The 16,042-nt window shown below is 37.0% G+C and overlaps 1 protein-coding gene across 7 annotated transcripts in view; it reads left to right on the forward strand.

Annotated features, from left to right (window-relative positions):
- SHANK2 (SH3 and multiple ankyrin repeat domains 2) overlaps nt 1–16,042 on the forward strand; it is a 353,645-nt gene that overhangs the window by 81,169 nt on the left and 256,434 nt on the right. For all 7 annotated transcript variants that reach the window (XM_056354407.1, XM_056354409.1, XM_056354410.1 and 4 more), the window contains exon 12: nt 5,784–5,850. In XM_056354407.1, the coding sequence (XP_056210382.1) occupies nt 5,784–5,850 (67 nt within the window). The remainder of the gene's footprint in view (nt 1–5,783; nt 5,851–16,042) is intronic.

The following is a 16,042-nucleotide window of genomic DNA, read 5'->3' on the forward strand; positions in this document are numbered from 1 at the left end:
CTGTCAGGTTTCACTGTTTACAAAGTGTAGTATTATTTGCAATTATTTAAACTTCAGTTTCTTTGGGGAAAAAGATTCAGGAAAGCAGAACTATGAGATGTGTCAAATGTTTAATTTCTGAAAGCGAACTTAAAAACTGCCTGTATCCAGAGGGAATGTTTCTAACTGTTAATAGCAGAAAATCAGAGGTTAAGAATAATGCTGGGCCAGGAGAAGCAAATACTCTTCTAAAGGTGCTTTGCCAGTTAGGAGGGTTTCGTTCTTCATCCAGTGCCCTATGCTGGATTAGCAATCATGGGGTACCCCTGTCTCCTGCCTGCTTCCCCCTGCTCCTTGTCTCTGTGTCACAGCTACTTCATTCATTCAAGTTTCTACCTCACTGAGCTGTCACATAGTTACCATCCATAGCAACTAGCCCAGTGTCAATTAAACTCCTTCCCTTCTTCACTAAATTGGTGGCAGACCATCTGGCTTTGCATGGCATGGCAAATAGTAAGGCACTGTAACCAGTTGCATCATTTGAAAGAAACATCTGTCTGTGAGACAGTAAGTGAGATGATGGGGGACTGTAACAAGCTTTACTTCTACTAAGCAGAGCAAATATCCATATAAACATGCAGCTTCTGGTCACGCTCTACCTTATGTACCCTGACACTGACAACCAGCTCTTGTCTCTGCTCCGCTGCCTTGCCCAGTGAGTCATTAACCCCATGGCTTTGTGCTTCCCAGCCCTCTGAGTGTCTCAGCTGTGACCTGGTTTCAGTGACTCCATTAACTTTTTGTTACAATGACATTATGAAGACAGGGTATCCTGGAAATCGGAGGTGACACTGCCAGTCTAGCTGTATGGGTTTACCCTAATTTCTTTTTATTTTGTATGAGTTAACTCCTACCAAGATACGCCTCCCTGCTTAGCTTTACTTTCTGCTTACTTCCCTGTTGCAAGTGTGTGTACTTAATCGGCCAGTCATGTATGTTACGAAATGTAATTTGAAAATAATTAGGTGCCCATGTTAACACCCTTAGCGGGGTCAGTTAAATTTGGGAGGAAGCTGGTAAGTGATTCACTTTGGTGACTATCATTCATATACAATTGCCTCTAATGATGATAAAAAACCTAAGGGAGTTGCTGTTCTCTATATTGTATGGTAGAATATATAGCAGAGGTCCCAACCAAATGTCAGTGCAGCAGATAAAGGTCCTGGTTTGGGTCTGACAGTGCTGTGCTTGAACTACTTAGTCATGCTTTTCAGCTGGACTTTGATTGACACCATGCTGTGACACTGAAAGTGCAGTCTTTCTGATTCTGGAGCTGATGCAAAGTAAATATGCCCTTTAAAAGCAGGTCAAACAAATGCAGGTTTTAGTGGAAATTGTAGATGAGTGTTGCGACTGCTGCTTTTTTTTTTTTTTTTTTTTTAAGATGCATAAACAGGCTTTATCAGGTTTACAGAATAATGTGACTAAGGACATGCATGTTTTTGATGTAAGATAAGTGTATTGTCTGTGGCAAAAGGGCAGAATGAAAGGACATTTGCTGCAGGAATGAAATAACCTGCATTATAGTAAGACTGCTGTACATGCAGTTTTTAAAAGGCTGCAATTTTTGAGGCTTCAGCATAACAGAGCCTGTAGATAGCCTTTAGTTGTAAAGTGCTACCTCCAGCCTTTCATGGTAATATTTAATGTCTGTAAACATCCACATGATGCATTTTGATGACTGGAATCCAGTTCCTAGTGGAATTGGAAAAAAACTTACACTGAAGCTTTGCTGGCTATGCTGCTTTTTCACTGCCAAGAAGACATGCCTTATGACTTACAAAAACCCAAACACACCAAAACAAAACCCAAAAACCTTCTTTCCTGCCATAACCTCTCAATTAGAAATCTAGCATTTGACTACAGAACAGCCTGAGAAGCAAAATATGGCTATTTAAAAACATGTAAATTATGAAGTGTGTAGAGAATCAAACTCTAGTATTTTCTATGAAGATACTATGTTACTATTTTTTTCTAAAGTACTAAGAAATTTAGTACAAATACAGGACTTCAATTATGTTGTGATTTAGTTTTCATCTTAATTGAGGGACGACTTCACCTTAATTTGGTTCAAGCCTGGGATCTTGTGAAGACCATTCACTTGTCCTCATGCATTCATGCTTATGGTTTTATTTGAACACACTACAACTTTGGTTCAGGAGATGTTTTTGATGGAGAGGACGTTAGAGTTGGAAACTACAAAGCACAACAATCAGAAGAACTGAATGAGTATGATTTTGTATCTCAGTTTTTTCTCTGACTTCACTTTGTCCCACACTCTTTACCCATCAAATTCAAGTGAAGTACATTGGTGTTATGCCAAGAAATATTTGTACTTTTTAACTTTTTCTTGCTTTCTTTAGATCTTAACATATTTTTCCTTCATTTTTGCTGTTAGAATTTTCCATACTGTTTTTAGCGAATTGGAGTAAACTAAATGGAAAGAAATGGTACCTTGAGCTTGCTGAATCTAGAGCATAATTCAGAAGGAAGTACAGGAACAATTCTCTGTCAAGCTGTCTCTTAGCTATCTGGCAATGTATTTTCTCAAGTAATAAAATGTGTTTATCCCTTGAACATCATGTTTATACTTGAGTTTGTAAATCTACTCTGTATCAATTTTTTTTTTTTTGCGTAACATGGCTGCTGTCTAGCAAGCTGCCTGTCACTGGTGAATTCCCTGTTTGAATTTTACATGCTAATTAGGGATAATGTTGAAGAGAGGTATTATTGTTTGTTTTTAATGTAGGGAAACCCCCTGCTCTACACACAGATATTGCTTTTATGAACCTGAACCAAGCCAGGCTGCAGAATGTTAAGTTAAAGAGATATTGTTTGTACAGTGCTGCTTTACTTTGATGGTGCTGTTTGCCAGGGAGAATTATGAGTTACACTTGACAGTCTGGGGGCCAGATTCTGTTATGTTATCCATGCTGAGAAGCAGTTTCTTTCAGGAGTGGTTGCTGGAAAAAAGCTTGTCTTACTAGTGGTTAAAATAGTATTTTCAGATGGATAATTGTGTCTGTTGGTGATGAGGTTGCAGTGCACCAAGCTACCTCTGTCTCTGACCTCCCTGATCTTTTGATCTTTGCAGGTATTACAGCATGCAGAACTCTTATGACATACCTGAGAAGAAGCACACTTTTATTTTTTCAACTGCGTTCTAAAAGCAGAAGTGAGGTTATGTTGAAACAGCGTTATTGATTCATTGTAACACATTTGGCTCCCAAGAATCTATCAGTTTGACATAACACAAATGAAAAGTGCCCAAAGCAAAGCATTTCCTTGCTGTTAATATAGTAATGAGAAAATGATTATGTGATTTTCACTAGTAAGTATGGTGATTTTATATGTGGGTTAATTATTTAAAGGACAAAAGTTACTATACTGCACATGCCATGCTCATGGCTGCCCACTGAGGATTATTTTAGAACACACATCTGTGTGTTGAGTATAACTTCTAGGTGCTATACAAACGTGGAATAGATTTTCTGCCATGAAATAGGTACAATTGACAAGAAAACATAATTACTGTATCTAGCCTTTATGTTGCATAGAAATTTTTAGTGAAGCAAGAAACAATTTGCCAAGAAAAAAACCAGATGGAACCTGAAAAGCATTTAAAGAAAAAGATCTTGGGGAAAGACCTAGATTCAGAGCATAAACATGATAAATGGTATTTGTTTTAAAGTTAGTTTAGTCATCTAAAAAAGTTATTCTGATACTGTATTATACTTTAAATACAGTAATTTCCTTAAAGTTTTGCCTTTACTAGCCAGTAGGCTTCACAACCTAATATAAATCAGTTTGTCTTTCTCTAGACCAACTATTGCTTGCTTAGGACCAAAAGATAAATTAGAGTTTATTTCACTGTGTTAAATCTGGGTCCTTCCGCAAGGATTTCCAGGGCTGCGTAGAGAAAGGATTCATGAGTAATGGCTTGAAGCATAAGGACTAATACAACGGGAGTCTCAGGTCTAAAAACAGGCCTTAAATGAAGTCACCAGAAGGAGTGTAGAAGGGTGTTAAGAGTGATAATCTGACTTTCAACAGTCCCATCTAGTTTTACTTAGGAGTATTGCAGAGAATTATTTTTACTAAGACAGTGCACCCATGCCTGTAGCAAATAGTCCTCATAATCCACTGTGGTTCAATGAGCCTTATTCCAGTGTCACAGTAGGATATATGTTACATCCACTCTGAGCCCTACATGAGGTGCGCTAATGGTAGAAGAAGGCATAGGGTAAATAATCAATGCTTAATGAAAAGTGCACAGACTAGGTGCATTTATTTTATTTTTAGGTTAAATGGATATAATGGTCATGAGTCATGATTTAGGCCTGCTATGAGTCTTAACGTTTAAAGCAGATTTGGAAACTTAAATATATAATCATCAAGATTTTCTGTCTGTATCTTGTTGCTTGTGTGTAAAGTCTTCATTTGCAGGGATTTCCATATTAGTTTGTTTTGGTTGCTAATAAATAAAATTGTCCATTCAGTTTCCTGTGGTGAGTGCAGGAATAAGATCTTATGCTTGTTAAAATACTACTCATATTAACTGTATTTTTATACCTCCCCAAGACCATTTCAGCACTTTAGTCTTCCTTTGTGTTATTCATCATCCCTGAGATTTGTGGAATGGTACAAACCAGTAGATAATCTTTTTTGGTCATCAGCTCTGAAATCTCCCTGAATTTTCAATCATTTTTCGTGACTGACAGTAGTCCTATATCGGGAGGAGTCCTTAAATACGTTTGGGGTGTTTTTTGTTTGTTTGGGTGCTTTTTGGCTTGCACCCTGTATATGCAGAAGCTTCTATGAGGAAGGTGAGCCCAGCTTATCTCTTTTACCTGCATTGGGAAAGCCATGGTGCCATTAGAGGAACAGTATCTGTCGTAATACAAAGCTGCAAAATGGAGCCAGAAAAGGCAATTACTCAATATTCAGGGCAAAAATAGGACAGAAAGAAAAACGGAGGAGACGGCAATGGCATAACCAAATCCCTTTCCTCATATCCATATTCTCATCTGAAGGACATTTAGATGAGAATTTGGAAGAGATAGTTACACATCTGTGCTCAACAATCAGGAAATACATAAAAAATAAAATTATTATTTTAGAACTGTATTTATCAAAGCACTTTAAATGCTATATATACACATAAATTTTACCAGTTTCTCTTTTCTAGTCTTGTTTTGGTGTCTTATTGGTGCCTGAATACTTGCAGTTCTTGGTACTTCTCTGGTTATCCCACGTACGTTGCATTGTAGCTTCTCTTATTGTTCAGGGAAGTAGCGAGGCAGGAGCAATTTAAGAGAAATAGTATCTTCAGTGTGCCTCTCCAGGCCTGCTCCTGTAGCATTCTCCACACATCCGTATAGCTCCCAGGGCTTTGGGGATGATGTGTTTAATGTTCACTGCTGATTTTGACTGCCACGACATGAAGATCCACAGCTCTTCTAGCAGTCTCCTAGAGATGGATCTCCATGATTACCAGTGTTCTTAGTAAACAGGGAACTGGGGGACTGGCGGTGCTGCTTACAGATAGATTGAGTTATCATTTCTTAGCCTTGTTTCGGAAATGTATTGCATGTGGTAGTTGCAGAATAGAAGTAATAAACAGTTACTCTGCTTTGTGAAATGAAAATATATTTGTATGATGTTTGTCAGTAACGTAACATGCATATTTCTTACTTAATAAGTGATGACAATATATTAATTGTAACTATTTTACAATCCCTTAGGTGGCTATAATAGCGGGAAATTTTGAGCTTGCTGAATATATCAAGAATCACAGGGAAGCTGATATTGGTAAGTAAAATATTTACAGGCACTGAAGATAAGTTACACACGTTTAAACCAGGATTTTGCAAAGATGGTAAATGGGATTTTCTGTTAGATGTGATTACAGGGATAATGACAGTATTGATTCAGGGAGATTTTAGAAGTAACTTTTCTATTAAAAAAATGAAGACAGGGAAAAAGTGGAAATGTTTTCAAAATATGCTCTGAAAATGAAGATTTGATAAGTAATGCAAAAGAGTGGCAGATGCTCTGTAAGTATAAATGAGACAGTTTGTAACAGATTAAATACACAGCCACATACCTGGAAGAGCCAAATTGGCTCTTGCAGGCTGTTTCAGCATCAACCTAAAGCAGCTCTTAAGCAGGAATAATTGATCAGAAGAAGAAGATAAAGAAAGATGCTTCTTCGCAATTAAATGAATATATGGCAGCAACTGTCTATCCATATTCATAAAACCATTTCCTCTGAGGGTGTTTGCTGTGTGGCACTGGATGAAGGCTAGTAACAGGTGTTAAGGGTCCTTGACAAAAGACATTAAAGTTTTTTAAAGATCTTTTTACATAGAGAGTTTTGCCATTAAAATAAAAAACAGTGATATAAAAAAGCTATTTCTAATACAGTTTAATTAAAATAAATTAAAATACTTTAATTCCAGTTAATTAAAGTTCCACAGAACCGTCCTGAAGTTGAATGAAAAAAGGCATTCCTTTTGAGGCAGGAGGGTCTGTAGAGTTGTCTGCGCTGATTTAACTTAGTGATGAAAATCCGTGACTCAATAGTATTTGACTTACGTTGAAAACTAGGCCAGCTCACATGAAACTCAAGGCTGTGAAAGAATTGCTCTGGATTAAGGCCTCCTTTCCCATATTCATGTAGTTTTGGATGTATTCCAACATATATTGTTTGAGTAATATACCTCCTTAGAGCCCAGAGGCAGCAGGGTGGGAAGGAATAGCAAAGGGATTGAGAAGTATCCTCATGCAGATGAGAAGGACGGATCATACTATGAAATCTCTTGAGAAACATTTCATCTTTCATCTCTCAGAAAGTGTAGATTGGGTAGATACTGAATTTTGATATTGAACCAGTTCATTAAACTTTGTTGCTAGTATTTTAGGCTCGTATAATAATTGTAATTACTTTGTATTTTGTAATTATTTTAGACTCATTTAATAATTAACATTACAACTGGGGGAAACTCTTGATTGATATTAATGATTATTCACAACAGCATTTATTGGAAGGAGGGCTTGGTGATGCACTGGGAAAAACTCCACATTGCTCTTGGAAGACTGCTGACCTAATCTAATTGCAAACTATCTTTAGCTGTAGATACTTTTGAAATGCATGCCTAGTACACAGCTAAGTAATATAAGTGGCGATAATTTTTTTTCCAAAAGAATCTGCCTACTTTCCTGGGTATGTCGTCTTAAGGATGGAAAAAATTTAATTGGTGGAAGTGATTGGAGGCTGGACCTAACTTAGTAGTTTTGAAGAGCGTTTTTTTTCTGGTGACAGAAACAAGTTTTTATATTTCTCAAACTGAAATATTTGAAATATGAAAAATAGTATTTGCTTGAAATCTCTAATCTTACATTGCAAGGAACTACACTATCTGTGTCCATCTGTTTTGACATGTGTTAATTAACATTATTCTTAGGTAATTTTGTTGTCCCAAACTATTGCAGTAGGAAGTCACTTGTACTTTGATTGCAGAAGGTATTATGTGGGTGTCTTCCAGTTTGTCAGTAGTCACAAAGCTGTTTCAAGTAATGTTGCCAAAACTGCAACTAGAAGGATCTAACAGCAGTAATGTAATGCTTATGATTCATGGTCCTGTGCCATGTGTTGCGGTGAATGAGCGGCTTTCTTCAGTGGCAGGGATCACAGCTCAGCCTTTCCGCAGGAGGGGAGGGTATCACTGCGTGTGGATTAAAGGGATGAGGCTGCAACCTGCTGTCAGCCAAAGCACTACATCCCAATGTACTGGTTCACAAGAGCTCCACAGAAATAAATGTATATGCTTAAGTGCTGGGTATGTCACTTATTATCTATTCTACCTTTGCCTGCCAATTATATTTCATTGGCATTTGGAGTTGTATACCATTTTAAGCCATACACGAAGTCTGGGATTATTCAGTTAAGAAGCTGGATTGCGTGTCTTAAAGGGAGTCTCCTTTTTTCTTTTCTTCCCCTGCTCCCCTTGGCCTGGATCTGTGCCAGACTGTAGTGCTAAGACTGTCCCCGTTGTTGAAGATGATGGGGAAGCAGCTCAGGTGGAAAATGACCAGGGTATCCTCTAGCATTAGAAAACTTTACAACCGAATCACTAAGTCTTTGTTCTACAGATCAAATCCCACAGTGATTGTTCTTCCTTTTTCTTTTTATTTAATTATAAAGCACTTATATTAGACAAATGTGTTGAAATGCTGAAAAGCTAGGCATATATAAAACCAGCTTTTCTGCAATAATCATGACTTCATATGGTTCTCTAAAAAAAAGAAAATCGTAAAAAGACTTATTTTAGAGCCCAAATGGGCAAAAATAATGTCACATTGCTCTGTAGGTCATCTGACGGCAAGAGAGGGATGTTCTTCTAACGTGTGTAGTGTCTGGTTATCTTACCCTGATCTTGCCGAATAAAAGCATCTACTTAGGGCCAATGTGAGCAACATATTTAGTCAAAGAGATGAAGTCGGTCTGCTTCACTTTTATGGAAGCAAAATGGATTAAATTTTGTATCCAGAACAGAAGATGTAGGTGCCATTGGCAACCTGATTAATCCAAGGAGTCCCTGCCTAGTCATTTGGAAAAAAAGAAACGAGATTTTGCCAGTGAAGTTTCTCAGCTACATAAAATTGTGCTATAGAGGCCACTCAGTTGGCTAAGCTGAGTGTGTTTCAAGACAGGTAAGGTCATGCAGGGTTTCAAAACCGTCAGGAGCAGTCCAAGCTGGTAGGTGTACTCTGAGTGACTGAGCAGCAGCACTTTGGTTACAGAGCAGGTACCACAATGGTCCTCCCTCCCTCCCTCCACATGGTTTCTTCATTCTGTAGAAAGCCTGATTTCTCTTATGTCTTTGTTCTGGATGGCGCAGTGCTCTGTCCCTTGGATGATTTCACAGAGGAAGCTCATGATGAAATGAGGGATAATTTGTGGAAAGGGGAGACTTGGAAGCCAAACCTGCTGACTGTTCTCATGACTCTGATCTACAGCACGTAAACATTCATTCAGGCAAGGTTGCGCTAAGCAGTTATATTCCTTTTTGGATGTAAGTCCTTGTGTCTCCCAGAAAACTGGAGTTTTGTAGAACCTGCTTCTGCTTAGCCACGATACCAGCATAAAAATCTGTTAGTTATTCCATACCCTCAAAAAAATTTGATCTTTTCCTCAGAAAGTTCAAAACTGGGTTTTCTCACACGTGCTTTCCCTTCTATGAGCAAGTAGCTTCTTCCTTACCTTACTCCTTTTCCCACTGTCAATTGCCAATTATTCTTTCCATCTCAAGTAGTACATGAGGTGTCCGGGTGAGCAGTTTGTTGTAACCATGGCATTAAAAATATTTAGCAGAGATAACTATTTTGTTTTCACCTGGTGCTGCCATTTTCAGAAATAAACTGAGGAAAAAAAAAGCCTTGCAAATGATTCCTGGGGCTTAGTACAATAAAAGACACCTTGCTGTCATTAACAGAGAAAGTTCACATTTGTCTTATTTCAGACAGGGATGATGCAGGTTTGTAAGACTAAATCAAATGTAAAAAGTTAAAGGATTCAGAGGAGACAAAGAAAGGATATCAGTAAAGGATTAAAAACAAGATCCAGATTTCCTTGTATTTATTTCTTTTACGAGGTTCTAAACATCAGGGAATCACTTTTGTTTTCTTGACAGATGTATGAAAGGTGAATGAAAATTGTCGTATCATTTAAAAAGTAATCCTATTTGAAACAAATTAATATTTTTCATAAAGCAAGAAAACCTATTACCATAAGGTACTTAGAAACTTGTTTTACAAGCAGTATGAAATACTTAGTATGGCTTCTCAGATTACTTCAGTTCATCATGACCCCAAATTAGTTTTTTGAGGAATAATAACAACATCAAAGTAGCTTATTTTAATTATAATTTTTATAAAGTCTTTGGAACCCAGGAGTATGTTGCAGCTCAGTGACTAGTGTTTCACCTTCTTTTCTGCTTTGAGGAAGACATTACTTATACTCCTGATGTACAGTATAGCAGTTACAGGTTGTTTAAAAAAACCGAAAACGTCCATTTTAAAACTTCTTTTTTTTTAACTAGCTATAGAACATTTATAGTTTATTTGACTTTATACATTTATTTATTTCAAACTAAGAGAAAGTAATGGATTAAAAGATGTGATGAATAGAAAAGTTAATCCCTGATTGTTTTCATCCAGCCTGCAGCTGTCTGTGAGTAAATGAGCACAGCAGATTTAGGAAGCATTTGCTATACAGAATTTACTATGGCTTCTATAGGATAGAGGTACAAAACCCAATCATATATATCTAAGAATACTGAAGCTTTCAATAGATACAGATATGCAGATATTAAATATGTTGCAAGCTGGTAATCCTTTGACTCGGATAACCTATTTTTAAATCTCTCTTTTGCCTTGGTTCTTTGCGATGAGATGAATTTTCAGATGGATTAAATGACATGGGTTGTTCTTCTTCAAGTGAACAAGGTTTGTTTTATATTGTACATCTTGTCCTTCGGCAGCTCTGGAGCTAGAAGTGATAGGATTCTTTTGTTTTATTTTTGTTTGCTTTTTGCTTTAGAAAATGAAACACATTGAGCTGGTGTGTGAGTTTTTGGTAGTTGATTAGCAGACTAACTAATACTTGGATACTGTTGCTAGGCTTCAAGTCAGAGTTCCTGTATTCCTCTATAATTATGCAGAGATATGTGTATGTGATGGTTTGTCTGTGCTTTCACATGGAGATTTTTTTGTTTGTTTTTTTTTTTTTAAATATTGAAAATCTGCTGATATGATAGGCTTATCCTTAAAATATACATATTCCACATGGGGCAATTGCTTTTAAATAAAACATTTTTCAACTATGAGTAAAAGTATTTATTTTTATTGGAATTGTGACTGTAAAATCTTAAGAGACGTGCATTTTATTGCAGAATAAGCAGAACAGGTCTTTCAAAACACAAGAATATTAGTTGCTTTAGTGGTAAAATTGCTTTTCTACCCCCCCCCCCCCCTTTTTTTTTTTTTTTAATTAGATCACAGTGATTGAGGTCAGCAATCTTGTTTTTTCAGCTGCAAGTGTTTCTATTAAATGTTAGCCAGCCCAATGAATATTCTGTTGTTTACTTATTTATTTTGGTTTGGGGAACCATTTAGTAATTGTGATTTTCATAAATCAAATGCCTGCAGAATACTTCTCAAGTTAGAGGAAATAATTTAGAAAGATAAAAGCAGAAACAAGAAAAGGCAGTAAATCAAAAGACTTAAAAATCTACAAAATTGTCAGCAGCATGCAATGACTTCTATTTTTATCACGTTACTTAATAGAAGCACAAGGGACATAAGCACATATTATAGCCCTGTCTATTTGTCATTTGAATGTGAATAACATTAACCTGTTTCATACATATGCTAGCGGTCATTTTAACGTGGAAGAAGGATGAAATTAGTGTAACCAGGATGGCAAAGGCAGTGAGATCTTCATTGCCCACATTTTAAATGCATATTGCTTGGTAGATTGTTATAATCCTGTCTTCCCTTTTGCACCTTCTTTCAAATACCTCTACTAAATTAACAATCATTTGTCCTGTCCATAGGAAAAAAACACTTTAATGACATTTAAGCTGAGTTACAAGCAAACTAATATTGATTGGTATGAAATAAATTTGTTGCTATTATTTATCTGTTTTTCTCTGAAGGATTGCAAGGAATATAAACTCATAAGCTCAGTCTTGCTATGTGGTAGCAAACAAATTGGAAAACTGGGAATTGAGATCTGTTAATGTAATTACATACTAAAATGTAGGACAGAGCTTGAAAAACTTACAGTAGTTTTCTTTTTCCCTTTGATCACAAGTGTTTCTTTTTCTCTGTGAGTTACAAAATCGTGCAGTAACTAGTTTTATTTCAAAATTTAAACTCGATTATTTTTTTTTGCCCTTGAACTTTGGTGTATTCTATGTGTATAAGGTGAAACTGCATGCAGAGTAGCGCGTATTATGTAGTGCATCGTCATTGCCTGTGATTTCTTAGGCTTTAAATTTTGAGCAGGAAAGTAAGGAGAGAACTGGTGACATATGTAACTGCTGCTGTAACTACAGTCGATTTCAGAATGATTTGGCCTGGTTTTGTAAACCAGTCTGTAGTGTGTCCTTGCCACCTGCCAGGTAGGCAATGATTGCTGCAGTTACTCCTGTTAGAATTTATTTTACAGACTGAATAAGAAGAACCTTGTAACTGAGCTGAAAACAAACTACCAGAGGAATCTCAGGCAATCTTCAGTGCCCTTGAGCTTGTTTCGGTCTTGGGCAAGAAATCTGTGGTCTGAGCAGTGGGTGCAGGTCACACAGGGCTTGCTGGCTTATCCCCTAGAGATGTTCAAGATGGTGGCAGAGGAAGGGGGAGAATCGGTATGTGGTTGGGTCTTGCCCCAATCTTTATGCTCAGACCCAAATGATTGGAAGTGTTTCTGGGGCCCAGCTCCTGCTTCCCCCAAATATGACTTCTAGCTGGCTCCTAGACCGCTAGGTCCCCATCAGGAGAAATGCTTCTCACCTTCTCTGTTCCTTCTAGGCTGAGGCCATTGTATCCAGCAGTTGGAAACTGTGGGGCTTTTTTATAGTGTTCCTATCATCAGCGTGCTTTTTCATCATGGAGTCAGGTCATTTACCTTTCCCAAGTCTTTAAAGGATACTTCAAGGATACTCCTGCTATAAGGCATGATCCTTTCTACTGGGAGTGGCTTTTTATTGTTTTGCTTTTTTTTTAATAGCTTTCACTGGCTTGACGCCACTGAGGTAGTGTATAGGGGAATAAATTCAGAGGCTATGTACAGAACTAGTGCAATTCACTGAATTAAAAAAGAAATAAAGCCATAAAGCATAACCAGTAGAAAAAAATTACTCGACTAGGCCAGATAGTTGCTCTGAGCGGAGAAAAAAATGGAACGTATTTTTGTATAGCAAACAGGTTATCAAATTAGTAAGATTAATTTCTTGCTTTGCAAAAAATAAAGTAGTTGAGTGGATTGTACTGTCCTCAAAAATTCTGGTGGAATACATAAAAGGATAATGCCATTGAGCTAAATAAGCAGATCAAGGGTCATGTTGTAAGCAGACAGCAAAATAAGTACCCCAGAACTCTCAAGTGCTGAAATTTTGAACTAGTATTTCAGCCAAACAGGAACTTACGATAATGACTTTTGGTTACTCCCTGTGAATGAAATTTCCAGTGTCATTCAAACTGATGGCTGGATCCTTCTAACCCCTGTAGCTTCCCTTGGTGTCGCTGGAAGTTTTCAGCAGATGACCCATCCTTTGGGAATCCACTTTCTGATTCAGCGTTCCAGACGAGGTGCCTGACCCTGCACCAGGGTGTCTTTGGGGGACAAAGGCAGGTACCAGAATAATTTAAGGAGTTAGATTAGGCTGAGGGGATGTAAAAAGAAAGTAGTACTTTTGAGTTTATATGGGACCTGAAATTTGTCTGGTCATGTCTGATCCAATGTTATAGGTCATAGATCATAAAACTGGAAGAGGTTTAGGTGATTGTGCTGTCTGACCTTCTCCATAGTGGAGATTACAGAATTTATATTAACTAACTCCTTCTTGAACTGGGTTATAACTAGAAAAAACGTTTTGTTAAAAACCTGCAATGATGTAAATGGGATTTGGAAAAGTGTATCCTAGTCTCGTGATCTGATGTTTTTGGATCCATTTGGTGTAGTTCTAGATAGAGTTGATTACCCCCTTCATTAACAGACATACCTTATTTTTAATATCAGTTTGTCTAGCTGTAGCAACTGGATTCTGAGTATAGCTGAGTCTTCTCAACTGCACTGTGTCTGTGCCCACATTTCTCTTCTAACAGCTCTCGTTCCTTAGTGACAAGGAGCTGATCTGAACTGTTAGAAAGGAAAAACTCAGGAGGAGGTGTAAAACTTGAATGGAGGTTGAAATTGAATATAAGAAACTACTGTGGACTTTGTGGGTTTTGTTACTATTGCCATTTGATCAGTATTATCTTAAGCACCTTTCTGCTAGCTTTTATCAGGGTCCACTATAATCTGTATCCCTGGAATTTCTGTAATTGTGCTTTTTTTTTTTTTTTTCCAAGAGAGTATGCGCTTTGCAAGTATGTGATCAGTGCATTTCAGTGATGATATATATAGGTCTCCATGTAACAAAACAGGCTGGTTTGGATGGCGATACCTGTATTAGGATATCAGAGGGCCCATAGCTAGTAAGATAAGGCAGGGAGCCTTCAATGTAGCTTTAAGATATAAGGCAGCCAACAAGGGATACTACAGAAGAAAAATTGTTTGAAGTGTCTCACAGAGAACTGTAGTATTCCTGAAAAGTTAATGTATTTTCTTTAAATAATTTTTCAACATGAGCCTCAAGAGCTCTCTAAGATTGTGTCAAACACCATGTGGGATTTCAAACTGTGAAACAGTGAAGCCAGGTCAAAAATAGAGGTAGGACAAATGGAGAAATAATGTGTGCAGAATCCCATGGCTTTCTGTTTCTCCCATTTACAATGGTGAGAACACAGGAAAAAAGAGATGAAAAGAGATGAAAAAACATAAAATAGATGCTAGAGTTTTCTTTTTTAAAAAAAAGCCAAAATAGGTAAGAATAGTCAGGAATGCTTCCTGAAGAAAGTTCTTTTGTTTCCCAAATAAATACAGATATGGACTTAAAAAAAAAAAAAAAAAATCCCAACCCAGAACTCTCAATGCAATGTAGATCCTTATGTTGAGCACTTCATCACAAGCATTTTTATGCACCTAGTAATTTCCTTTATATAAGGAACTAATTTCTGAATATCTGGCTTTTTTTTTGTGCCAGTCTATATCTTAATCATTGTGGTGTTGAAAACAATTAGGTTCTATGTAACTCCCATTTAGGGAAGGAACAAATTCCATGGACTAATTGGATTTGTATGAGGATAGCCTTCCAAATACAGAAGCAACATGGTTACATTGCCAATCATATAAACCAAGTGTTTGTATGAAAAAAACCCTTTGTATGAATGTAAGACTTAAGTGTTTCTATGAGCTTCATGATTTCAAGGATAATATTTTTCTTTTAAATATGTTCAAATAACCTTTGTAAGTTAGGCTTTTCAGTAATTGCTAATATCCTCCATTTGGAACAGATTTATTGCACTTCATTGACTCCCTTACTTCTAATTCTTCTTTCCGTTATGCTAAATTTGTATTTATATCATTTTTAACAGCTAAACGTACTGGGTTTCTTTCAAACTAGTTCATTTATCAACATTAAGTCGATGTTATGTTTTCAATATACAGTGGTTTGGCAATTTATAAGAACGGAGGCTTCACAGAAGAAATCTGGTTTAATATCTTATGAATAATCTGATTTTCATAACAAGGTATTAATGTCAATTTTTGTGAAAACTGATCTGGTAATATGCAGTCTCTTTAAAAGGAAATAGTATCCTCGTAGAAGACCATTTGTTGTCAAATTATAGATGAGGCTTGATAAAGGGATAGGCTTTGAAGCATACTGCTTTGTAATGAGTGTAATATTTCACACTGTATTTCACACTGTTCACAATATTTCACGCTGTTGCTGTTACTCCATTTATATCTCGATCTCCTGGGCTGTGTCTGAGTTGATGGTCTTTCCCTTGGAGTTCAGGATAAGCTCTATCTTTTGCAGTCGGGGTTTTGTCACATTGTGGAGCATGTCTTCAGAGTAAACACCTTCTGAGTCTGTAAATCAGATCTCCTTAGGATCTTGGACAGAGTTCCCAGGGAGTCCAAGGGAATTGAAACTATTTGAACCTCTTCTGTTATTCGCTCTTTATTTTAATGAGTTGGTGTTTAGAGATTTTTATTTTTTACGTTCCCTCTTTTGTTTCATTGCAAGATGTCCACTTAATTGACAAGAATATGTTTTAGACAATTTTTCTGTATTCTGCTGTTCAAAGGGCAGCTGGATCAGAAGGGTGTCTT

The sequence above is a fragment of the Falco biarmicus genome, chromosome 10 (assembly GCF_023638135.1).
Source record: "Falco biarmicus isolate bFalBia1 chromosome 10, bFalBia1.pri, whole genome shotgun sequence".
Taxonomy (NCBI): Eukaryota; Metazoa; Chordata; class Aves; order Falconiformes; family Falconidae; genus Falco; species Falco biarmicus.